General features: G+C 40.7%; 1 protein-coding gene across 1 annotated transcript in view; it reads left to right on the top strand.

The window, feature by feature from the left end:
- The first annotated feature begins 28 nt into the window (after positions 1–28).
- The window catches only part of TAF1A (TATA-box binding protein associated factor, RNA polymerase I subunit A), a 29,762-nt gene continuing 6,475 nt past the window's right edge, over positions 29–23,315 (top strand). Inside the window, exons 1-7 of the mRNA XM_059413378.1 lie at positions 29–163; positions 1,772–1,894; positions 6,308–6,477; positions 10,900–11,013; positions 16,113–16,311; positions 21,066–21,196; positions 22,312–22,470. Coding sequence (XP_059269361.1) covers positions 1,774–1,894; positions 6,308–6,477; positions 10,900–11,013; positions 16,113–16,311; positions 21,066–21,196; positions 22,312–22,470 — 894 coding nt within the window. The 5' untranslated portion in view covers positions 29–163; positions 1,772–1,773. The remainder of the gene's footprint in view (positions 164–1,771; positions 1,895–6,307; positions 6,478–10,899; positions 11,014–16,112; positions 16,312–21,065; positions 21,197–22,311; positions 22,471–23,315) is intronic.

The raw sequence follows: 23,315 nt of genomic DNA, 5'->3' as shown, positions 1-23,315 counted from the left end.
CGGACTTGGCGCATGCTCGCACGAAGGCGTCTCTAACTTCGCTTCCGGTGGCGGGTCGCTCGCGAGGTGCCTGAGTTAGGAAATTGCGTTCAGAGCGGCGGGAAGGATTGGGCCGCGTCTTCCGTCCATCGGTCATCGCCAGCATCCAAAGTAGAACCTGAAGGTCTGTGGTAGGATTCTCCCATGTTCTCCTGATACTTGCTCCTGGTGTCCTGAAACCTTTATTTCTGAGAACGAGGCGGAAGGGGCGAAGCAGCCCTGATGGTTCCCGCGGCAGGGGCGCGGCACCGGCTCCGTCTGTGAGAATTTGGGACGCGAGAGCTTCTGGAAGGGCTCGTTAAAACACGTGGGCGTCGCATGCAAATTTCACTTCACGCCCGTGCTCCTCCACCACAGAATCTGCCTTTAAAAGGTGTTCGCAGACCTGTACCCCTGGGGATAAAAATATATGTTTATGAAAAATAAAAAATTTAAAAAAAAAATAATAAAAAAAAAAAAAGTGTGCTCTGGCTGTGATGTGGAGTAGCACAATTGGAGGCGGGATAACTCGTTGGAAAGCTAATTAAGGGATGGGGACACAGTTTGAAGATGTCCTGAACTAGGGTAGTGGATAGGACTGCGGAGAAGAGGGGAGGCTGGAGTCACTCCAACAAGTAGTATCAGCAGGACCTACTAATCAGCTGGACGTGGGGACAGAGGGACGAGGACCCCGAGCATCTTGAGGATGAAGTCCACACTCCGCTGGGGGTGTGGCTGTCTCTCTGGGTTCGTTGCCCACCATCCGTTCTGTCTTCTGACCCCCTCCTCTCCGCAGACCCGAGACTCTATTCATGCCAAGTAGTCTGACGACCTCGTTCCTACAATATTGTCCTCTCCTTTCTTAGGACGTTGGGTCAGGTTACGTAATTTAATTAAGCCCCTCGGTTTGTTCAACATGAAAATGGAAGAAAACAATAGTACTTTTTTTAGGGTACTTATAAGGATTAAAAGAGAATTTAGGGGCGCCTGGTGGCTCAGTGGGTTGAGCCTCTGCCTTCCGCTCAGGTCATTCATGACCCCGGCTCTGGTCATGGTCCCAGGGTCCTGGGATGGAGCCCCACTTCTGGCTCTCTGCTCAGCAGGGAGCCTGCTCCCCCCCCCCTCGCCTGCCTCTGCCTACTTGTGATCTCTGTCAAATAAATAAAATCTTAAAAAAAATAATTTATATCCTTGGTGTGTAGAGAGGGATTGATATATTAACTACTATTCCTATTAGTATGCTTGTATTGTTTTATTATGTGTCATTTGTTACTCCCTCTAGACTTATATGTTTTTTGTGGTTTTTTTTTTTTTTAATTAAGAAGCAGTATCTTAGTTATCTTTGTATGTTCTTGTAACCGGAGTAAAGATTAAAATTTTTTTTAAAAGATCATTTATTTGGGGGCGCATGGTTGGCTCAGAGGGTTAAGCCTCTGCCTTCAGCTCAGGTCATGATCTCAGGGTCCTGGGATCGAGCCCCGCATCGCATCGGGCTCTCTGCTCAGCAGGGAGCCTGCTTCTCCCTCTTTCTGCCTACTTGTGATTTCTGTCAAATAAATAAAATCTTTTAAAAAATCATTTATTTTGCCTGTTGCTGACATAATTTTATTACTTACTTTAAAGAAGCTGCCTGGTAGAATTAATTTCACTGAACAAATGTTATTTATTAGGTAAAAAGGTGGCAGTATTTATAACTAAGAAGGCTGTGGAATAAGATGTACAGAAAGTAACTGATATTCTCAATTTGAAACAGGTATGAGTGATTTCAGTGAAGAATTGATAGGGTCCAAGACAGAGGATGAGCAGGAGGAATCATATGTATTCTCTGGTACAGGAATGTCTTTTCCTTGGCTGCAAAATCATATAGGGACTATTGGTAAGTAAAATAATGTACAGCCATCTTAACTTTAATGTAAGGAGATGATAAGGTTCAATATGGACACAAAGTGAATAATCAAGTTGAATAAACAAGTTGCTTTATTCAGTTTTCAAGATGGGACTATATGAGGGTTTTTGAGGCTGTAAGCAAAAAAATCATAAGAATATATTTTTTTTTTGCTACTTTTCCTTTGATGTAATAACAGTCTGTATTATGGTAGATACACTTTTTTTTTTCCTCTAACAATACTTACTAGGCACTGATATGCCTAGCATTGGCCTAATACTGGAGATACATAGATGAAGAAGATAGGGCCATTGAGGAGCACATACGTAGGAAGTGCTTTTAAGAAGTTTGGGTGGAATTGCACTGAAATTATGGGGCGCCTGGGTGACTCAGTTGTAGCCTCTTCTACCTTGATGCTTTTAAAATATAAACTGGGCCAAGAAAATACTCTTTAAAAAGGCACTATTTGGGGCGCCTGGGTGACTCAGTTATTGTCTGCCTTTGCCTCAGGTCGTGATTCCAGGGTCCTGGGACTGAGCCCTGCATCGGGCTCCCTGCCCAGTGGGAGGCCTGCTTTCCCCTCTCCCACTCCCCCTGCTTGTATTCCCTCTCTCTTTGTCTCTCTCTCCATCAAATAAATAAAATCTTCAAAAAAAAAAAAAAAAAGAATTGAGTTTTGTGGGCTGTCTTTTCTGTAAGGATATATAAAAGAAGTGTTTATCTGTATATGGGCATGTTGGATGGTGTAGTTGTGGGAATATATTAGAATTTACACTTATTGCCTTCAAATACATCTCTCCTAGCCTAGCCCTCTTTCCCCTTGACTGAGATTCTTTAGCTCCTAGAACTTGTTCCAATTTCTTTATCTTTTAGTGTAAATATTATCTCATTTAATTATCTCTGGACATTCATCCTCAAATCCACGTGCTGGGTATTTTAGAGATGAGAGAAATGAATTTCAAAGAAGTTAAACTCTATTATGTTGGTCTCAGGAATTCAACCCAGGTCTGATGAATCTCAGAGCTTACACTTCCAATAACAAATATATTTTTTAAATGAGATAATATATGTAAAGTGCCTAGCACAGAGTCTCAAGCTTAGTGAGTGTTGGAAAAAATAACTTCTTTCCTCTCATTTTATTTTTGCTAATGAATGCACGTGGTTCAAACAAGGTGTGAATGGATGGCCCTCAGAGGGAGTGCTGTTTTCTCCCATAGTAGGGATAGTCCCATAGTCACTGAAGTTCCTGCTAGTTAAGACATAGTTGGGCATGTTTCTGTCATCAGTGTTCTATAGAGAGCTTGTGTCAGTCTAAATCAGATAGGTTTCAGACTAGAATTTATGTGCTTAGAAGTGTTTCATAAGTTATGGATAGCCTGTTAAACCCAAAATACTTAATGTCTGCAATGAGAAAATAATTTCAGGTAATACTGACATTGTAGTAATCAATAACCATAATAGGAAAACAAAATTGCCTAGCAATTTTTTTTCTTCCTAGTAGATAATCTTTCAGGGTTCTGAAGAGTATGCCCCCTACACTAAAAACTTTGAAAGCAGGGGCCAATCTGGATTAAAACTATATGTTGAGTACCTAGAAGAATTGAGTACCTGAAATAGTACCTGATTCAAAATAGTGCTCAAAAAGTACTTGTTGAGGGCGCCCGTGTGGCTCAGTTAAATGTCTGCCTTTGGCTCAGGTCTTGATTCCAGGGTCCTAGAATCGAGTTCCACATTGGGCTTCCCGCTCAGGGGAGAGCCTGTTTTTCCCTCCTCTGCCCCCCGCCCCCACCGCTTGTGCTGTCTCTCTCTCTGTCAAATAAGTCCTTAAATGTATTTGTTGACTGACAAGTTTCCACGTTCTTTCAAGGGTATTAGAGATGGGTTGATGGCACTGGCTCTTTATTGTACCTCATTCCATGTCAAAATTTCTTCTCCTAGGCAGTTATTTTTGAAAGTGTATCAGCAGCAAATAGGATGATCTTTTGCTCATAAAAGAATGAAGTGAGAGATATTCCTGAGGTAACTAGGCTAAGTTGGAAGGCAGAAGGGGAAGTCCACTTTCCAGTCTGAGTGGTGAAAACTTGAGGGGGTAGGTGGGAGTGTGGCCTGAGGTCAGTTCTCCTTCATGTGAATAAATGAGGTTTTAGAGAAGAAGTGCTCTCTCAGTTTTCCAGACTACCTCCTTGGTGTTGCTGCTGGTCCTGGGCAGCTTATTTGTAGATCTTGCTAAATGTAGCTTCTTACTCAGAGATGTAGGGCGGCATAGTATTCTGCATTCCCGATAAGATTCCTCAGTGATCCTAAAGGCTCTTCTTTCCGGGACCACACCGAATAGCAAGCATCAGGATCCCCAGGTGATGTGTTTCTATTTTGAGTTTGAGTTTGAGAAGCACTAGTGTAGAGCAGTAGTCTTCAAACTTCTTTGCTCGCTTTTCCTTTTTTTTTTTTTTTAATTATGTATTGCCTTGCATGGTTTTAAGATGCTATCAAAAAATCATATTGGAAGTTTAATAGTTGCAAAAGATATAATTTCCAAATTAGATTGGCATTTTTAAATGAAATTAGTTTACTGCTTTTACTGATATATCCAATGGAATCTAAACAGCATAGGAATGTGATATGCCTTTCATCATCCACTTAAAAATATTTATGAAAAAGATTTTAATTGATGGAGATTTTATACTGTTTATTTTCCTTTCATACTTTCATCTTTGTGATAAAACTGTATATCTACATTTAATTATTTTTTTGTTAATATTCTATAAGGCTTTAAGTATTAAAATTCATTTTAATGAATTTTAAGGCTTTAAGATTAAATTCATCTGGAGTGGCACATCATAATTAGTAATTATACACAGCTGATGAAAAACATAAGTATTAAAGGTTGTATTAAAATACTCTCTCTCAGGAGCGCCTGGGTGACTCAGTCTGTCCATCCGACTTTGGCTCGACTTTGGCTCAGGTCGTGATCTTGGCATCCGTGGGATTGAGCCCCAAGTCTGGCTCCCTGCTCAGTGGGGAGTCGGGTTTCCCCTCTGCCAACTAACCCCCGATCTTTCTTGCTCTGTCTTGAAAATGTAAATAAAATCATTATCTCTCAAATAAATAAATAAAATCTAAAGAAAGTTGTTGGGGGGTTGGTGGTGCCTGGGTTGCTTACTCGGTTAGGCGTCTGCTTTGGCTTGGGTCGTGATCCCAGGCTCTGGGATCAGCCCTGCATTGGGCTTCTGCTCAAGTGAGGAGCCTGCTTCTCCCATCTTCCTCTGCTGCTCCCCCTGCTTATGGGCACATTGTCTCTCTCTCTCCCTCTTAAATAAATTCTAAAAATAAATAAAAGTTGTGTTAAAATTTGAAAATAAATTTTAATTTCTTTTTCAGTTTGATAAATACGGTGGTCCCTTTTTTCCAATTATTTCATAAATCTATGAAAGAATATTATGTACTTCCAGAATGAGAAAAGATTTTAGGGGCGCCAGGATGGCTTAGTGGGTTGAGCCTCTGCCTTCCGCTCAGGTCATGATCCTAGGGTCCTGGGATGGAGCCCCACATCTGGCTCTCTGCTTAGCAGGGAGCCTGCTTCCCCTTCTCTCTCTGCCTGCCTCTCTGCCTACTTGTGATCTGTCAAATAAATAAATAAAAATCTTAAAAAAAAAAAAAAGAGGAAACAATTTGGCTTAAATTCTCCTTTGTTTTCATTGATATAATTCTGAGAAGTCTTAGTTACATAAGTAAGTAGATGGCACTAGATAGAGTGTAATTATAGCAATGTATCAGGTTTTGGAATTCTTGAAACACTGATGAAGAAATTGCATAGTGCTCTATTAAAAAGAATTATTAGATCCTTTCACGTTTTTTTTTTTATAAAAAGATTTATTTATTTACTTGAGTGTGAGAGAGAGAGCGCCAACTGGGGCAAGGGGAGGTAGGAGAGAGAGAATCCCAAGCCCACTCCCTGCGGAGCTCAGAGCTGGATGTGGGAGTTTTGTTTCAAGTGAAGCTAGCTTTGATATGAGGGATGGGCTGGGTTCAGTAAAAACTACTGTTCCACTTGTTAAAACTTCTGCTTATCAGGGTGCCTGGGTGGTTTAGTGGGTTAAGCAAATGCCTTCAGCTCAGGTCATGATTTTGGGGTCCAGGGATCGAGCCCCACATCAGGTTCTCCGCTCAGCAGGGAGTCTGCTTCTCCCTCTCCCTCTGCCCTTCGCCCTTGCTTGTGTGCGTGTGCTCTCACTCTTTGCCAAATAACTAAATAAATTTTGGGGGGGGGGGGAAGAAAAGACTACTAGAAATAACAAAGGAAAGAACTCTGTTAAAAAAAAAAATGAAACCTGCTTATCCGAAATCAGTTTTTTAAACTTGAATTGGGATCACTGTGGGTAAAGACTCTTCTCTTTTTAATCATAGCAACCGGAGGAAAAAAGGAGAAGGATTTTGCCCAGACAACAAGTGCTTGTTTGAGTTTTATCCAGGAAGCGCTGCTGAAGCACCAGTGGCAGCAAGCTGCCGAATACATGCACAGTTACCTCCAGATCCTGGAGGACTCGGACAGCCACAAGAGGCAGGCCGCTCCCGAGGTAAGTGACTAAGGGGCGCGCGAGTCTGCCAGAGGCCATCACAGACCCGGGGCCTTTCTGCCTGCACAGCTCTGTCCTGAAGAGCCTTTGCAGGATCTCAAATTGATTTTTCTTAAAAGTTACTTAAAGTAGTTTTGGGTGGAGAGTTTGTATTGGGACGTTGTTTCTTGCACTTCTTTTTACTTACTAGGCTTTTAAAGGCTACTCAGAATAGTTCGAACTCTCGGATTCCCCACCCTTCTTTTTTCCTTCCTTCCAGTATTCTTCCTTCTTTCCCTGTGTCATTATTTTCCCCTCTCTGTGGGGTGATGGTCCCTATCCTACAGACGTGGTATTTCTGCCATCTTAAAGTTGTCTCTTGACGCCCCACTTCCTTCACAGGTGTGCCCCGGTTTTCCACTTCAGCTTTCAGCAAAACTCCTTGAAAGAATGTGTGTACTGGTTCTCTCTAAACCCTCTCCAGTTAGGCTCCCCCAGCAGCCAGCATCATCATTTCTTCCACATTATCTTGTCAAGGTCAACAGTGCCCAGTTCTCATTGCTCGTATAACCTGCTCTGTCAGCAGGATTTGAGACAGTAGATTGCTCCCTCCTGTGTGATAAACTGTCTTCATCCGGCTACCAGGACTCTGCAGTCTCTCTCCGTTTTTCCTCGCCTCACTGGCCTTCTCGGCCTCCTGTGAAGTCTCCTCTTCTCCCTGGCCTTTGGACTTGTGAGTTCCCCAGAACTCAGTCCTTTGTCCTCTTCTTTATCTGAACTCACTCCTGATGAGCTCATTCAGTTTCATGGCCTTAAATTTAGTCTCTATGATAGATGAGTCCCATTTGTGTATCTGTGGCCCGGACATCTTTTCGTGTCTGCCTTCCTGTTTCCAGCTGTCTATTCCCCATCACCGCTCGGATCTCTAACAGCCCTATCACACTAACATCTCTAAAATGATCTGTTCTTCACCATCAAACCTAATTTTCCTCACCGGAGGTGATGGTTATTTTATGTATCTGATCACTGAGGCCAGACTCTGAAGTTCTCTTTCTTTCATACCCCATATCCAAACTGTGAAAAAATCCTGTTGGCTCTACATTCAGAATTCAGTCTGAGGGGCACCTAAGTGGCTCAGTTGGTTAAGTGTCTGACTTCGGTTCAAGTCATGATTCCGGGGACCTGGGATTCAGCCCCCATGTCAGGCTCCCTGACTCTGCTTGTCCCTTTCCCTCTGCCCCTCCCCGACTCATGGGCTTTCGTGCATGCTCTCTCTCTCAAATAAATAAAATCTTAAAAAAAAAATTCAGTCTGAATACTACCCAACACCTACATTGCCGCACATTGATCCAAGCCACTGTCCGTCCCCTCACTTAGATGACTGCTTGCCCTCCTGCAACCCCGAGTCTCTTTTCAACATGGTGACCAGGGTGATCCTTTACCAAAAAAATTTTATAATTAACACACCATGCAGTTCACATATTTAAATTGTACAATTCAGTATTTTTTCACGTATCCATGGAGATGTGCAGCCTTTACCACCGTCTAAATTTCAGACATTTTTGCTCTCCCGCCCCCAGAACAACCCTGTGCCTACTTGCAGTCACTTGCTGTTCTGCGCCTCCTTACCCCACTCCCCAGCCCTTGGCAAGCACTAATCTACTTGATACTCTGGATATTCCACGTAAGTGGAATGTTTTCAATTTTAGCCTTAATTGCAATATGTATTAGTACTTCATTCCTTTTTTTTTTTAGTTTAATTCTGAGAGCGCAAGAGAGTGTGCACGTTCAAGGGGAAATGGCGGAAGGGGGAAGAAGAGGGACATGCAGACTCAGGGCTCAGCACAGAGCCCAGTGCACGGCTCGATCTCATGACCCTGAGATCATAACCTGAGTGGAAATTGGGTTGGACGCTCCACTGACTGAGCCACCCAGGCACCCTGTACTTCATTCCTTTTTTTATTGCAAAGTAATATTCCATCACGCTTTATGTATTGCTTTATCAGTTGTTAGGCACTTGGGTTGTTTGCACTTTGGGTTATTATGAATAATGCTGCTATGAACAATTTGTGCACGTGTTTTTGTTAGGAATATATATATATTTTTAAAGATTTTATTTATTTATTTGACAGAGAGAGATCACAAGTAGGCAGAGAGGCAGGCAGAGAGAGAGAGAGGAGGAAGCAGGTTCTCTGCTGAGCAGAGAGCCCGATGCGGGACTCGATCCCAGGACCCTGAGATCATGATCTGAGCTGAAGGCAGCGGCTTAACCCACTGAGCCACTCAGGCGCCCAGTTAGGAATATTTGTTGAAATTTCTCTTGGGTATGTTCCTAGGAGTGGAGGGCTGGTCATATGGTGACTTTGTTTAATCTCTTAAGGAACTACCAGACTGTTTTCCAAAGTAGCTGCACCATTTTACATTCCCCCCAGCAGTCTGTGAGGGTCCCTATTTCTGCACATCCTTGCCAACTTTTGTTGTTGTTTGTCTTTTTGATGATAGCTGTCCTAGTGATTGTGGAGTGGTATCTCATTGTGGTTTTGATCTGTATTTCCCCAGTGACTCAGGATGCAGCACGATCCTTTTAAAACATAGGTCAGGTCAGGTCACTTTTGTGCTGAAAACTACAGTGACTTCCCATTTCACTCAGAGTAACAGCCGACGTCCTCACGACTGCCTGCAAGTTCCGTATGGTCTGTATGGTCTTTCCCCCTTTGACCTCTCTAACCTCTCTAACCTCATTTCCTATTACTCAGAGACTTGTTTGGTTTTTTCCTCCAGCCTCAGTAGCTCCTGGTTCTTGCTTGAACGGGGCTGTATGTACCTTTGCTGGATTGCCTTTGCCTTACTTGGAAAGGTCTTTATTCAGATGTCACTTTGATATCCATCAAGTCTCATTTCACTGAGGCCTGCCGTGACTGTTTAAAATGGCAACTCCATGCCACGCCCCTCCACTTGCCAGCTGTCTCTCCTGATCCCCTTTGCCTGCTCCGTTCTTTTCCTGCAGTACTTGCAATTTAATTGTTCTGTTTCTCGGTTATGGCCTGTCTCTCTACAGTAGAATGTAAATGTCATGAGGGGAGGGGTCTAGAACAGGGCTTGGCGTATACACTTTTAAATTTGTTCAGTAAAATACAGTTTATCCATAAATAACTTCACATGAATATCTCAAGTAGCTTTTACTAACATAGTAAACATTATACCACTTAGATACTTAGTAGAGCCAAAAAAACAATCTGATCAAAGAAAATTTAACTATTGGTTGAAAATTTAGTTTATGGACAAAGCTATGTGCATCCATAAAACACTGGACAAGTTATGTTCTTTCTGTTGAAAATTTGTGTTGTAAAATGAAGGATTTTAATCATTGGTTTTCAGACACTTGTCTGCTTCTTTTATTAAACACTTTATTTATTTATTTGAGAGAGAGAAAAAGGGATAGAGATGAATGGGGGGTGGGCCAGAGGGAGAGGGAGAAGTAGACTCTGCTGCGTGCTGGGCGCCACAGGGGGCTCCATCCCATGGCCCCGAGATCACAGCCTGAGCCAAAGTCAGCCACTTACCCAGCTGAGCCACGTAGGTGGCCTTGTCTGCCTTTTCCTGACTTAGCTGGGGCTTTTGTTGAAAATACAGATTCTTGGGGCACCTGGGTGGCTCAGTTGGTTGAGTACCTGCCTTTGGCTCAGATCATGATCCCAAAGTCCTGAGATGGAGCCCCACATCAGGCTCCCTGCTGAGCAGGGAGTCTGCTTCTTCTGCTTCCTCTTCCCCGCCTCCCTGCCTTGCATGCATGCTCCCCTTAATAAATAAATAAAATCTTTTTTTAAAAAATGAAATACTTTAAATTGGGGTAAGAGAAACAGAGTCTCAGTTCCATGAAAAAGAAAGGCTCCAAGTTCTGTCACTGCCATTTTGGTGCTTTGGGGAGAAAATATATTTTATTAAAATTTGACTGTAGCTGATAACAAATTTTAAGTTGGAGTTCTAAATATAGATTAAATATCGTCAAGAGTTAACGAGCTTGATGGATCTCAGGAAACATCTAGTCCGTTGCTCTCATTTTGTGGATAATAAAGATGAGACCAAGAGCAGTGGAGAAGCCAGTGTTAATAGAAACCATGTTTTCTGCCTTAAATATTCTTGCCTTCATACTAAAGATTCTATCTTCTGTATGGGTCTTAACTTCTTACCTTCTCTAGACTACAAACTTTAAAATTGCACTAGTATAGCCTTCTGCTATTTTAATTTAATGGATGGAAGAAGCTTTACCACATAAGATAAAATAGTTTTACTGGGTGAAATGAGAAACAGCAAAATGTCGACAGTAGTGGTATCCAGGGAAATGAATTACTGGTTGTAAGCAGAGAAAAATACAGCATTCTTAGACAGAAATTTTTTAAGGCAAGGATTTTACAATTTCACTCGTAATTTCTGTTTTGACAGATTATTTGGAAGCTTGGAAGTGAAATTCTATTTTATCATCCCAAAAGCAACATGGAGACTTTCAATACCTTTGCTGACAGGATGAAAAACATTGGGGTCATGAATTACTTAAAGGTGAGGTTGGGGGAACCAGGTGGTGGCTTTAGAGAGGGCACGGGTTGCATGGAGCACTGGGTGTGGTGCAAAAACAATGAATAATACTGTTATGCTGAAAATAAATTTTAAAAAAAAGTTAAAAAAATTTAAAAATAGTTAAAAAAAAAGTGAGAATGCAGGTTTTGTGAATTTACATTTGCAGTGTTCATTTTTTAAAGAAATTGTTTGTCTCAGTAATAAGGTAGGGGATAACGTGAAAGGTATGGAGAAGGGTAGGACACCTGGAAAGATAAAAGTGGATGAAAGGAAGCGTTGGGAAAGCCATTGCTTCTCCGTTTCCTGCTACGCACCTTGTTCTCTGAGAGAAAATACCTTCTCTTTATATATCTGTGGGGGCCAAAACCAGTCCTTGAACAATGGCGCTCATGCTTTATTATGGTGATGGGCCAAATCCTAACCTTTCAGCTTTAGTCATTTCGTCATTTGCTTATTAAGTCATTCTCTAGGAATTGGTGCTTTTGGAAAAAGGAAAGAGCGAAAACGAATTGGGAATTTGAATGTGTGGGAAAGGGTTTTTTCCCAGCCTCATGAAGATAATAATCTACATATAACATTGTGTGAGTTTAAGACTTACAGTGTGATGATTTGACCCATGGTTTTTTGTTCTTGTTTTTGTTTTTGTTTTTTAGATTTATTTATTTATTTATTTGACAGAGAGATCACAAGTAGGCAGAGAGACAGGCAGAGAGAGGGGGAAGCAGGCTCTCTGCTCAGTAGAGAGCCCGATGCGGGGCTCAATCCCAGGACCCAGAGATCATAACCCGAGCCAAAGGCAGAGGCCTAACCCACTGAGCCACCCAGGTGCCCCAACCCATGTTTTTATCGTTAAACGTTTACTGCATAAGGTTAGTTAACACATCCTTCACCTCACATAGTACCATTTTTTGTCGTTGCTATGGTGAGAACATTAAAGCTCTACTCTCATAGCAACTTTAAAGTATTCGATCCAGTGTTACGATGGTGGTTACCATCCCATTCATTAGATCCCTGGAATGTATTCATCTTCTCACTGAAAGTTTGTACCCTTTGACTTACATCTCCCCATGTCCTCCACCCCCCCAGCCACCATTCTACTCTCTTTGAGTTTGATGGTTTTAGATTCCACATGTAAGTGGTGAAACCACACAGTATTTGTGTTTTCTCTGACTTATTTCACTTGACATACTGCCCTCAGAGTCCATCCACCACATGTTAACCAAAAATGGCAGGATTTTCTTCCTTTTTTTTTTAACTGAATAATAATCCATTGTGCATGTGTATTTATGTAGACATATATGTTATTTTATGTATTCATCTGTGAGATGGACACGTAGCTGTTTCCATGTCTTGGCTATTGTGAATAACACTACAGTGAGCGTGGGAGTACGGAAATCTCTAAGATAGTGATTTCATTCCTTTTGGATATAGACCCAGAAGTGGAATTGCTGGATCATATGCAGTTCTACTTTTAGTTTTTTTGAGAAACCTCTATCCTGTTTTCCATAGTGGCTATATTTATATTCTTATCAATAGGGTACATGGGTTCCATTATCTCCACATTTTAGGCAGCATTTGTTATCTCTCGTTTTGGTAATAGCCATTCTGATAAATGTAAGATGATAGTTCCTTCTGTTTTTGATTTGCATTTCCCTAATGGCTGGTGATGTTGAACACCTTTTTGGGTACTAGTTGACCAATTGTGTGTCTTTGGAGAAATGTCTATTCAAGTCCTCTGCCCATTTTTGTAATTGGATGTTTAAAAAAAATGTGTATGTGTGTGTGTATATGTACATTTATTTATATTTATAGATATATTTAGGTTTTATTTATTTATCTCTACACCCATCATAGAGCTCTAACTCACAACCCTGAGATCAAGAGTCATATACCCCACTGACTGAGCCAGCCAGGCACTCCTGGGTTTTTTTTGCTATGGAATTGTATGAGTTCTTATTTATTTTGGATACTAACCCCATGTCAGTTATGTGACTTGCAGGTATTTTCTCCCAGTCCATAAACCACCTTTTCATTTTGTTGATTGAGTCTCTTGCCGTACAGAAACCTTTTAGGTTAATACAGTCCCATATGTTAATTTTTGCTTTTGTTGCTTGTGGTTTTGGTGTCATATCCAAAAAAAAAAATAATTGCTCGGACTGATGTCAGGGACCTTTTTTCCTCTGTTTTCTTCGTGGAGTTTTATGGTTTCATGTCTTAACATTTAAGTCTTTAATTGATTTTGAGTTAGTTTTTGTGAGTAGTATAAGGGAGAGGACCAATTTCATTATTCTGAGAGTGTCCCGTTTTCCCATCACCTTTTATTGAAGAGACCATCTTTGCTCTCAAGTATTCTTGGCTTCCTTGTCAAATATTAGTTGACCATAAATATATGGTTTTATTTCTGAGTTTTTTATTCTGATCAGTTAGTCCATATGTTTGTTTTTATGCAAACCATACCACTTTAATTACTGTAGCTTTATAATATAGTTTGAACTAGGAAGTGTGATGCCTCCAGCTTTGTTCTTTCTCAGGATTGCTTTGGCTATTTGGGGTCTTTGTGGTTCCATACAAATTTTAGGATTTTTTTTCCCCCTGTTTTTGTGAAAATGCCACTGGAATGTTGACAGGATTACATTGGCTTCATAGATGGCTTTGGGTAGTATGAACATTTTAGCAAAATTAACTCTCATTCCATTCATAAAAATGTGTTAATATTCCTAATGTGTAGGTGGAACTTCCTCTCCAGATTTTTTTTTTAATTAAAATCTCATCCAGGGACGCCTGGGTGGCTCAGTTGGTTAAGCAGCTGCCTTTGGCTCAGGTCATGATCCCAGCGTCCTGGGATCGAGTCCCACATCGGGCTCCTTGCTCCGCAGGGAGCCTGCTTCTCCCTCTGACTCTGCCTTCCACTCTGTCTGCCTATGCTCGCTCTCGCTTGCTCTCTCTCTGACAAATAAATAAATAAAATCTTTAAAAAAAAAAAAATCTCATCCAAAAACATTGAGGTGTTTCCAGACTGTTAGATACCTCCCTCTTTGTAGTATATATTTGACTGAAAGAGTACTTTTCAATAAAGCTTTAAAATGCTTTGCTTTTTATTTTTTTTCAATATCTCTAAATAAAGTTATTGAAACACAGCCATACCCATTCACTTTGTTGTCACAGCTGCTTTTAGCATGACAGATGACAGAGTGGAGTAATTGTGACCGAGACCATATGGCCTACAAAACCTAAAATATTTACTCTGTGGTTCTTTATTTTGTTTTGATTTTTCCTTCTTTCTAATTTTTTTATTGCAGTAAAATATGTAAACACATATTTTATACATACCATGCATAAATAACATAATAACATATTTTATAACATTTTAACCAGTGTAAGTATACAGGTCAGTGGCATTAATGACATTCACAGTGTTGTACAACCATTACCAGCATTTCCAAAACTTTGTCATCATCCCAAATGTAAACCCTGTACCCATTAAGCAATTACTCCCCATTCCATCTTACATAATAGGAGGGTCAAATTTTAACTAAATTATTGGTTGGGTTTTTTGTTTTTTTTTTTTTAAAGATTTTTTCTTTTTTTTTTTTTTTTATTTGACAGAGAGAGATCACAAGTAGGCAGAGAGGCAGGCAGAGAGAGAGAGAGAGAGAGGAGGAAACAGGCTCCCTGCTGAGCAGAGAGCCCAATGCGGGACTCGATCCCAGGACCCGGAGATCATGACCTGAGCCGAAGGCAGCAGCTTAACCCACTGAGGCACCCAGGCGCCCTGGTTGGGTTCTTTTAAACCCATAGAATCTATTCAGTTGAAGTGAAGAAACCTGAAAGAAACCTATTTCACACTCCAGAGTTTGAGGGTGATAATTAGGATAGGCAGTAAAACATTTCTTGTTAATAATTTAAGAAAACCACTTACTGCTATCTTCCAGATAATGTGCTAGACGTAGACCTTGCCGCAGAGGGAGAGAGGGAGACAGCCATGTACATGGAATAAATTACTCGTATCAGAGTAGAAACGCCAGTGAGAAGGCAAAGGAGGGGAATGGTCTCTGGAATTGGGGAGTGCTGGGAGTAAATGAGTAGGGGAGTCAGGGAAGGAAGTGATGCTTCAGAAGAGGCTGAAAAAGTGAGTGGGTGTTCCCTGGGAGTATTAGGGGAGAGGATGGGCGGGAATGGCACGGTTGACGAGAATGGCAAGGTTTGCTAGCCCTGCGTCCACCAGTGCTTTGGTTACTCTAAAAGTCACTGGGTAGAAGCCACGGGAAGTCAGCTGGGCCCTCTGTGTCATTCCCAAGGAGCTTAGATTTTATTCTGTAGACAGTGGGAGACTTGAGGGGTTTTACGTAAATGAGATTTCTTTGGCAGCCACATGGAAGTGGATTGTAGTGGGGGCAGGAGTGGAGAGACCAGCTGAGAAATCATTGCGATAGTTTGTGATGAAGGCCTTGAACTCTGACACTTCTCACGTGATTAACTGCACTTCCCATTATTCCCCTCTTTAGTGTCCTCCATACCTGGGATGCTCATCCTTGGTGTCTTTATTCGTATGGTTTCTGGATCAGGCACTGACTTTTCCATCTGAACCAATGCCATTCTTTAATGCTCCTTCTTAAGATGTTTTCTCTAAGCTTGTATGACATGTATAGAATAATCCTGCTATGGACCAAAGTAGGTACTAGGTGGTATGCAAATATCTTATTTAATTCTCATAACAGCCCTCTGAAGGGTTAATAATTGTTCCATGTAACCCATCAGACAGACTCACAAAGGGCAAATAACATATTCAGCTTTATGTAGCTTTAGGGAGCAGCTGAACCAGGAGCATCTGTCTTGAAAGCCCCTGTTTGTTTTACTAGATCACATTGTCTTCTGTGAGTGTATATAATTTAGCTCATTTCCATAGTGTTAATTATTTCACGTATCTTTTCTCTTTGCTGAATTGACATTTTTGATGACAGAGACAATGTTACATCATCTGTGTGCTACCAGGGTCTTAGCCTAGCGTCTGTATTCACTGAGTTTTTGGATTAATGGCTATCTAATGACTTGTTTGTCTGGGCTTTTTCTTACAAATGCAGATCTCCTTACAACATGCTTTATACCTTGTGCATCATGGAATGCTTGAAGATGCAAACAGAAATCTCAGTCACGCAGAGACATGGAGATACGGTGAAAAGTCGTCTTCCCAGGAAGTGTTAATCAACCTTATTCAGGCATATAAAGGGCTTTTGCAGTATTATACTTGGTCTAAAAAGAAGTTGGAATTGTCTATACTTGGTAAGTGAAGAGGAATGTACTTGTGTCGATGACACTGAATCACAGGGACAGTCCAGATATTTCTTTTTTAACTTAAATTCAATTAATTAACATATAGTGTATCACCCAGTTATCCTCTTCCCTCCCCCGCCTCCGTTCCAGCAACCCTGTTTGAACAAACTGAAACCAGTTTGTTTCCTATGATTAAAAGTCTCTTACAGTTTGTCTCCCTCTATGATTTCATCTTGTTTTGTTTTTCCTTCCCTTCCCCTATTATCTTCTGTTTTGTTTCTTAGATTCCATACATATGATAATTGTGTTTCAATGATTGACTTATTTCTCTTAGCATAGTTCATCCACGTCATTGCAATGGCAAGATAATAATTTTTGATGGCTGCATAGTATTCCATTGTGTATATATATCTTCTTTATCCATTCATCTGTTGATGGACATCTGGGCTCTTTCCATAGTTTGGCTATAGTGAACATTGCTGCTGTAAACACTGAGGTGCAGGTGCCCCTGCAGATCACTACATCTGTATCTTGGGATAGATACTTAGTAGTGTGATTGCTGGGTCATAAGGAAGCTCTATTTTCAACTTCTTAAGGAACCTCCATGCTGTTTTCCAGAATGGCTGTGCCAGCTTACATTCCCACCAACAGGGTAGTAGGGTTCCCCTTTCTCCATATCCTCACCAACATCTTTTGTTCCCTGACTTGTTAATTTGAGCCATTCTGACTGGTGTGAGGTGGTATGTGTTGTGGTTTTGATTTGTATTTCCCGGATTCCAAGTGACGTGGAGCGCTTTTTCATGTGTTTGTTGGCCATCTGGATGTCTTCTTTGCAGAAATGTCTGTTCATGTCCTCTGCCCATTTCTTGATTGGATTATTTGTTCTTTGGGTATTGAGTTTGATAAGTTCTTTATAGATTTTGGATTTTATCCCTTTATCTGATAAGTCATTTACAAATATCTTCTCCTATTTTGTTGGTTGTCTTTTGGTTTTGTCAACTGTCCGCTGCACAAAAGCTTTTTATCTTGATGAAGTCCCTGAGGATGTTTTTAGGAAGAAGTTGCTGCAGCTGAGGTCACAGAGGTTACTGCTTGTGTTTTCCTCTATGATTTTTTCTTTTTTTTTAAGATTTTATTTATTTATTTGACAGACAGAGATCACATGTAGGCAGAGAGGCAGGCAGAGGGGTGGGGGAAGCAAGCTCCCCGCCAAGCAGAAAGGCGGATGCAGGGCCTGATCCCAGAACCCTGAGACCATGACCTGAGCTGAAGGCAGAGGCTTAACGTACTGAGCCACCCAGGTGCCCATCCTCTACAATTTTGATGGATTCTTTTCTCATATTTTTGTCTTTCATCCATTTCAAGTCTATTTTTGTGTATGGTGTAAGGAAGTGGTCTAGTTTTATTCTTATGCATGTTTAAATATAAACACCATCTGTTGAACAGACTGTCTTTTTTCCATTGGATGCTCTTTCCTGCTTTGTTGAAGATTAGTTGACCATAGAGTTGAGGGTCCATTTCTGGGTTCTCCATTCTGTTCTATTGTTCTCTGTGTCTGTTTTTGTGACAATAACATACTGTCTTGATGATTGCAGCTTTGTAATAGAGCCTTAAGTCCAGAATTGTGATGCCACCAGCTTTGGTTTTTGTTTTTGTTTTTGTTTTTGTTTTCACATTCCTCTGGCTATTTGGGGTCCTTTCTAGTTCCATACAAATTTTAGGATTATTTGTTCCAGCTCTGTGAAAAAAGTCGATGATATTTTGATAGGGATTGAAGGATTTGCATTGAATGTATAGATTGCTATGGTTAGCATAGACATTTTAATAATATTTGTTCTTCCAGTCTATGAACATGGAATGTTTTTCCATATCTTTGTGTCTTCCTCAATTTCTTTCATGAATGGTCTATAGTTTCTGAGCACAGATCCTTTGCCTCTTTGGTTAGGTTTGTTCCTAGGTATCTTACAGTTTTTGGTGCAGTTGTAAATGGGATCGACTCCTTAATTGCACTTTCTTCTCTCCTGTTGTTAGTGTATAGAAATGCAACTGACTTCTGTGCATTGAATTTATATCCTGCCACTTTGCTGAATTCCTGTACAAGTTCTAGCAATTTTGGGGTGGAGTCTTTTGGGTTTTCCACATAGAGTATCACGTCATTTGCCAAGAGTGACAGTTTGACTACTTTGCTGATTCAGATGCCTTTTATTTCCTTTTGTTGTCTGATTGCTGAGGCTAGGACCTCTAGTACTATGTTGAATAGCAGTGGTGGTAGTGGACAAGGGAGTAACCTCATGCCCCCACTGTGAGGCCTGGTTCTTCCCAGATACCGCAGAGAGCACACATTTCTATTGATGTAAACTTCCTTGATCATCCTTTATAATATTTCTGTTTTTAGCAAACTTTTCAGGTAAAAATTAGATGTTTCATAAATTAAGTCCATGACCATCTTAGATTTATTGCTTTTTAAAATATTTAAGATTACTAATTTTTCCAGTAGACATTATTGCTTATAATAACTATTTCTTCCTGTGTGTTTAGAATGGAGTTTAGTTTGTTTTAAAGATGTTTGTTTATTTATTTATTTTTAAGTAATCTCTACACTCAGTGTGGGACATGAGCCCACGATCCTGAGGTCAAGAGTTGCAGGCTTTTCTAACTGAGCCAGCCAGGCGCCCTGGTTGTAAAATATTATTCATCAGAATAATATGTTTAGAGAATAGGGCAAGGTAAAGTTGTTTTAGTTCTGTACAAAGGTCATAACAGATCGTTTTCTTGATTGACCACACCAGGAACTGGCTGTGTGTCCTTTCTTCTCCAATGGAGTTCCCTTTCTCTTACTTCCAGTGGTAGTGGTGTCCTTTCGTCTCCACAGATTCATGTTCAGTTCTCTGCATCTTCCTTCCCTTGTATAGTTTTTCTCCAAAGCTTCTCTAGAATTAACCCTTTTAATTTTCTCGTCCTCCATCCCAATCTCACTTCCCGCATACATTGGCTCATGTGGTTCCTTACTGTTCTTCTGTGATAAGCAGTATTTCCTTTGTGTCGTGGATGTGTAGGTTCCCGAATCTTAAAAATTCCTTCCCCTCTTTCTGAGTAGGATCTCTTCCGGGACAATTCTGAAATACTGTCTTCATCATGATAAGCTTGCCTCCCCATCTGGAATGCCATCTGCCCTGCAGGGCTCATTAGACCTGTCATTCCAGTGCCACACCCTCATGTGTTAGCTGCACGTTCAATGTATATTGATCAGATCTTTACCACTTGCTCTTTTAATTAATTGTCCTAAGTTTTTTCATACCTGTTTTATGCTATCTCTCTTCTTCTAGACTAATCAGTCTTCTGAGGTCACGTACCTATCTTCTGTCTTTTGTTAACCTTGTCATAACTCCTGGTATACTATTTCTTTTAAAAAAGGCTTGTTGAGGGGCGCCTGGGTGGCTCAGTGGGGTAAGCCTCTGCCTTCAGCTCAGGTCATGATCTCAGGGATCACGGAATCAAGCCCCACATCGGGCTCTGCTCAGCGGGGAGCCTGCTTCCCCCTCTCTCTCTGCCTGCCTCTCTGCCTACTTGTGATCTCTCTCTCTCTCAAATAAATAAAATCTTCAACAAAAATAAAAATAAATTAAAAAGGCTTGTTGATATTAATGGATGAGATGAATTTTAAAGTCAATATTTACCTTTTTCTTATACCCAATTGGATAGAACTCAAGTAAACATTGATTAAAGCAATTGGAACACGGCATTTACACTGGTGGGTAATTCAGTACCTTTCAGCAGCTGACACTTTGTTCTGTAGCAAGAAGAGATACAGATAGGGTAATGTCTGGAGCTCTTAACATGATCTTTAACCCTGAATATCTGTTTAATAAAAAAAAAAAAAAGGCTAGGACTAGTTGTTTCTATAACTGTTTCTTTTGAAGGACTAACTTTCCTTAATTTAAACCTTTAAGATTGAAATAAAACATGCAGAAAAAGTGTATAAAACAAATGCGTGATTGGGTGCCTGAGTGTCTCGGTTGGGCATCTGCCTTCGGCTCAGGTCATGATCCCAGAGTCTTGGGACCAAGACCCGTGTTGGACTCCTTGTTCAGTGGGGAGTCTGCTTCTCCATCTCCCTCTGCCTGCCACTTCCCCTGCTTTTGCTCTTTCTTTCTCTGTCAAATAAATAAATAAAATCTTTAAAAAAAAAACCTAAAACCAAATGCATGATAAAATGAATAATTTAAAACAAGTATCTGGGGGTGCCTGGGTGGCTTAGTGGGTTAAGCCTCTGCCTTCGGCTCGGGTCATGACCTTAGGATCCTGGGATTGAGCCCCGCATCGGGATTTCTGCTCAGCAGGAAGCCTGCTTCCCCCTCTCTCTCTGCCTGCCTCTCTGCTTACTTGTGATCTCTCTCCGTCAAATAAATAAATAAAATCTTTAAAAAAATAATAATAAAATAAAACAAGTATCTGCGTAGCTATCACCTAGATTCATTCTTAAAGTTCCCCATGTGTGCACTTCCTCCCATTCTGTCTTTTGGGGGGGTAGGGGGTTGGGGGCAGGGAGAGTTTGTGAAGAATTAGTATTATTCTTTAAATGTTTAATATTTAATAATAATAAATAATTTAAATATAAATTATTCTTTAAAATTCTTTCTTAGAATCTACTAGCAAAGCCATCAGGGCCTGAACTTTTCTTGTGGATAGTTTATTGATTGCTATTACTATGAACAAAGCCCTCAGTACTGAATGACTTTTAAGAATCTGTTGTCTCTGGACAGATGAAGATGATTACGCTTACAACGCAGCGTCCCAGAGCATGCTCAACCACAGCTGCAAGACATCTGTAAACCTTGGTGCATTGATTCAAACTCCTGGAGTTTGGGACCCTTTTGTGAAGAGTTACGTAGAGGCCAGTAGCCGTCTCATAAACTTCTATTAGTGTCATTGTGTCATGAGCCTTATTGTTATTGATCCGACGGTGACTAAGTGGAGGAAATTGTTTTAAAAAAAAGAGGGGTGCCTGGCTGGCTCAGCCAGTGGACACGCAACTCTTGATCTCCAGGTTGTGAATTTGAGCCCTGCGTTGGGTATAGAGAGTCCTTAAAACAAAATCTTAAAATAGATAAAGAAAAATTTGTAAAAATTAAAAAGAGAGAATATATGTCTCTTTGTGGGCTGAAGAATTTTTATTTTACTAATATACTGTAAATGTTACTTTTTTTTCCCCCCTTCATCACTGGATAATGTGTCATGGTCAAATATTTATAAAATAAATAGCAATATAGTTTGTAAATGTTAAATTTGTATTACTCTTAACTGAAGTTAGAAGAAAAGCAGAGAGATCCTTTACGATTTGGTGGGGTAGAGAAGACCAGGGGACAGAAATCTGAATGTGGGTCACAATATGTGGGATGGATGAAGACTAAAGGCTTTTAGGAAGTTTATTAGGGCGCCACGCCATGTCCTCTCAGAGTCAGTGTGAAAGGACAGGGAGCCTTGGCATGGGCACTAGGAATAAATCTTCAAAGTAACTGGCTTTTTGAGAGTTTCCTGGATGCTAACATGATAATTATTTTGTCAAAAGATGATCTCTGGAACCACATGCCGCATATGGGTGGGAACGAAAGGAAAGGAATTGTAGTTCTCCCGTGTTCCCTTTGTGGCTGAAGTTATGTCGGGCACTGAGGTTAGTTGCATCATATGGTCTTTCTCAGTTGGTCGTATGCCCTCCTTGGAAGACTTTTTTCTGATAGGAATAGTTCCTAGCTTGAACTTGCTGCATTTTTCAGTAACAAAAAATGTGATAAGGAGGACGTGGGAACCCACATAGGCCTTTGGTGTAAGTGATCTGTATTCCATAGAGATCATGACGTACGTTGGTGAGAGCAACCAGTGACATTACTATTTTTCCTATTCATCATTTTAATTAATTTTTGTTCCCATCAATAGAGTTAAGTTATGCATTATCTTTCATACAGCTGTCTTACAGGATTTAGCTAAGACATTTTAACTTATTTTATATAGATGCTGGAATTCTATGGGGATCGAGATGGAGCCCGAGAAGTGCTCACCAATTATGCCTATGATGAAAAGTTCCCATCAAATCCAAATGCTCATGTCTACTTATATAACTTTCTGAAGAGAGAAAAGGCACCAAGAGAGAAACTGATAAGTGTGCTTAAGGTATAAAATGTTTATTTCAATGTTTGAACATGATTGGGGATCTACTTTAAAACATCCTGGGGTGCCCGGCTCACTCAGTCAGTGGAGCATGCAACTCTTGATCTCAGGGTCATGAATTTGAGCCCCATGTTGGGTGTAGAGATTGAGAAGAAAAAAAAAAAAAGTAAATTTTGAAACATCGTTAGGTCATGCTTTCCAGCTCTGAAATTCTAGCACTCCTAGCAAATGATTGTGTGTGCCCTGAGGTGGACATGTGAGGCTTGGGTGACCCTCCACTCCCATTCCCCCACTACTCTCTCCAAGTTAGGCTGAGGGCAAAGGATCAGTATTTTGGAAACCCTTTGTCAACCTTTCGGGAAAATTCTGCTTTGATACTTTTTGAAAATCAACTTTATTGAAATTTAATTTACATACAGTAAAACACTTATTTTAAGTATACACTTGAATGTATTAAAAACAATTTATTGGGGCGCCTGGGTGGCTCAATGGGTTAAAGCCTCTGCCTTCAGCTCAGGTCATGATCCCAGGGTCCTGGGATCGAGCCCCTCATCGGGCTCTCCGATCAGTGGGGAGCCTGCGTCCTCCACTCTCTCTGCCTGCCTCTCTGCCTACTTGTCATCTCTCTCTCTGTGTCAAATAAATAAAATCTTAAAACAAAACAATACTATTTATTTATTTATGTATAGAAAGAGAGAGGGGGTGGGGGAGAGAGAATCTTTCATTGTGTGGCGTGTAATGTGGGTTTAATCTCATAACCCTGAGATCATGACCTGAGCTGAAATCAGTAGTCAGACACTTAGCCAACAGGGCCCCAAGAAAAATTCTTACCTTTCAGTCTTTTATTT

Source organism: Mustela nigripes, chromosome 10 (assembly GCF_022355385.1).
Source record: "Mustela nigripes isolate SB6536 chromosome 10, MUSNIG.SB6536, whole genome shotgun sequence".
Classification (NCBI taxonomy): domain Eukaryota; kingdom Metazoa; phylum Chordata; class Mammalia; order Carnivora; family Mustelidae; genus Mustela; species Mustela nigripes.
The sequence above is the reverse complement of the archived record's forward strand: the minus strand, read 5'-3'. Positions and strand labels throughout refer to the sequence as shown.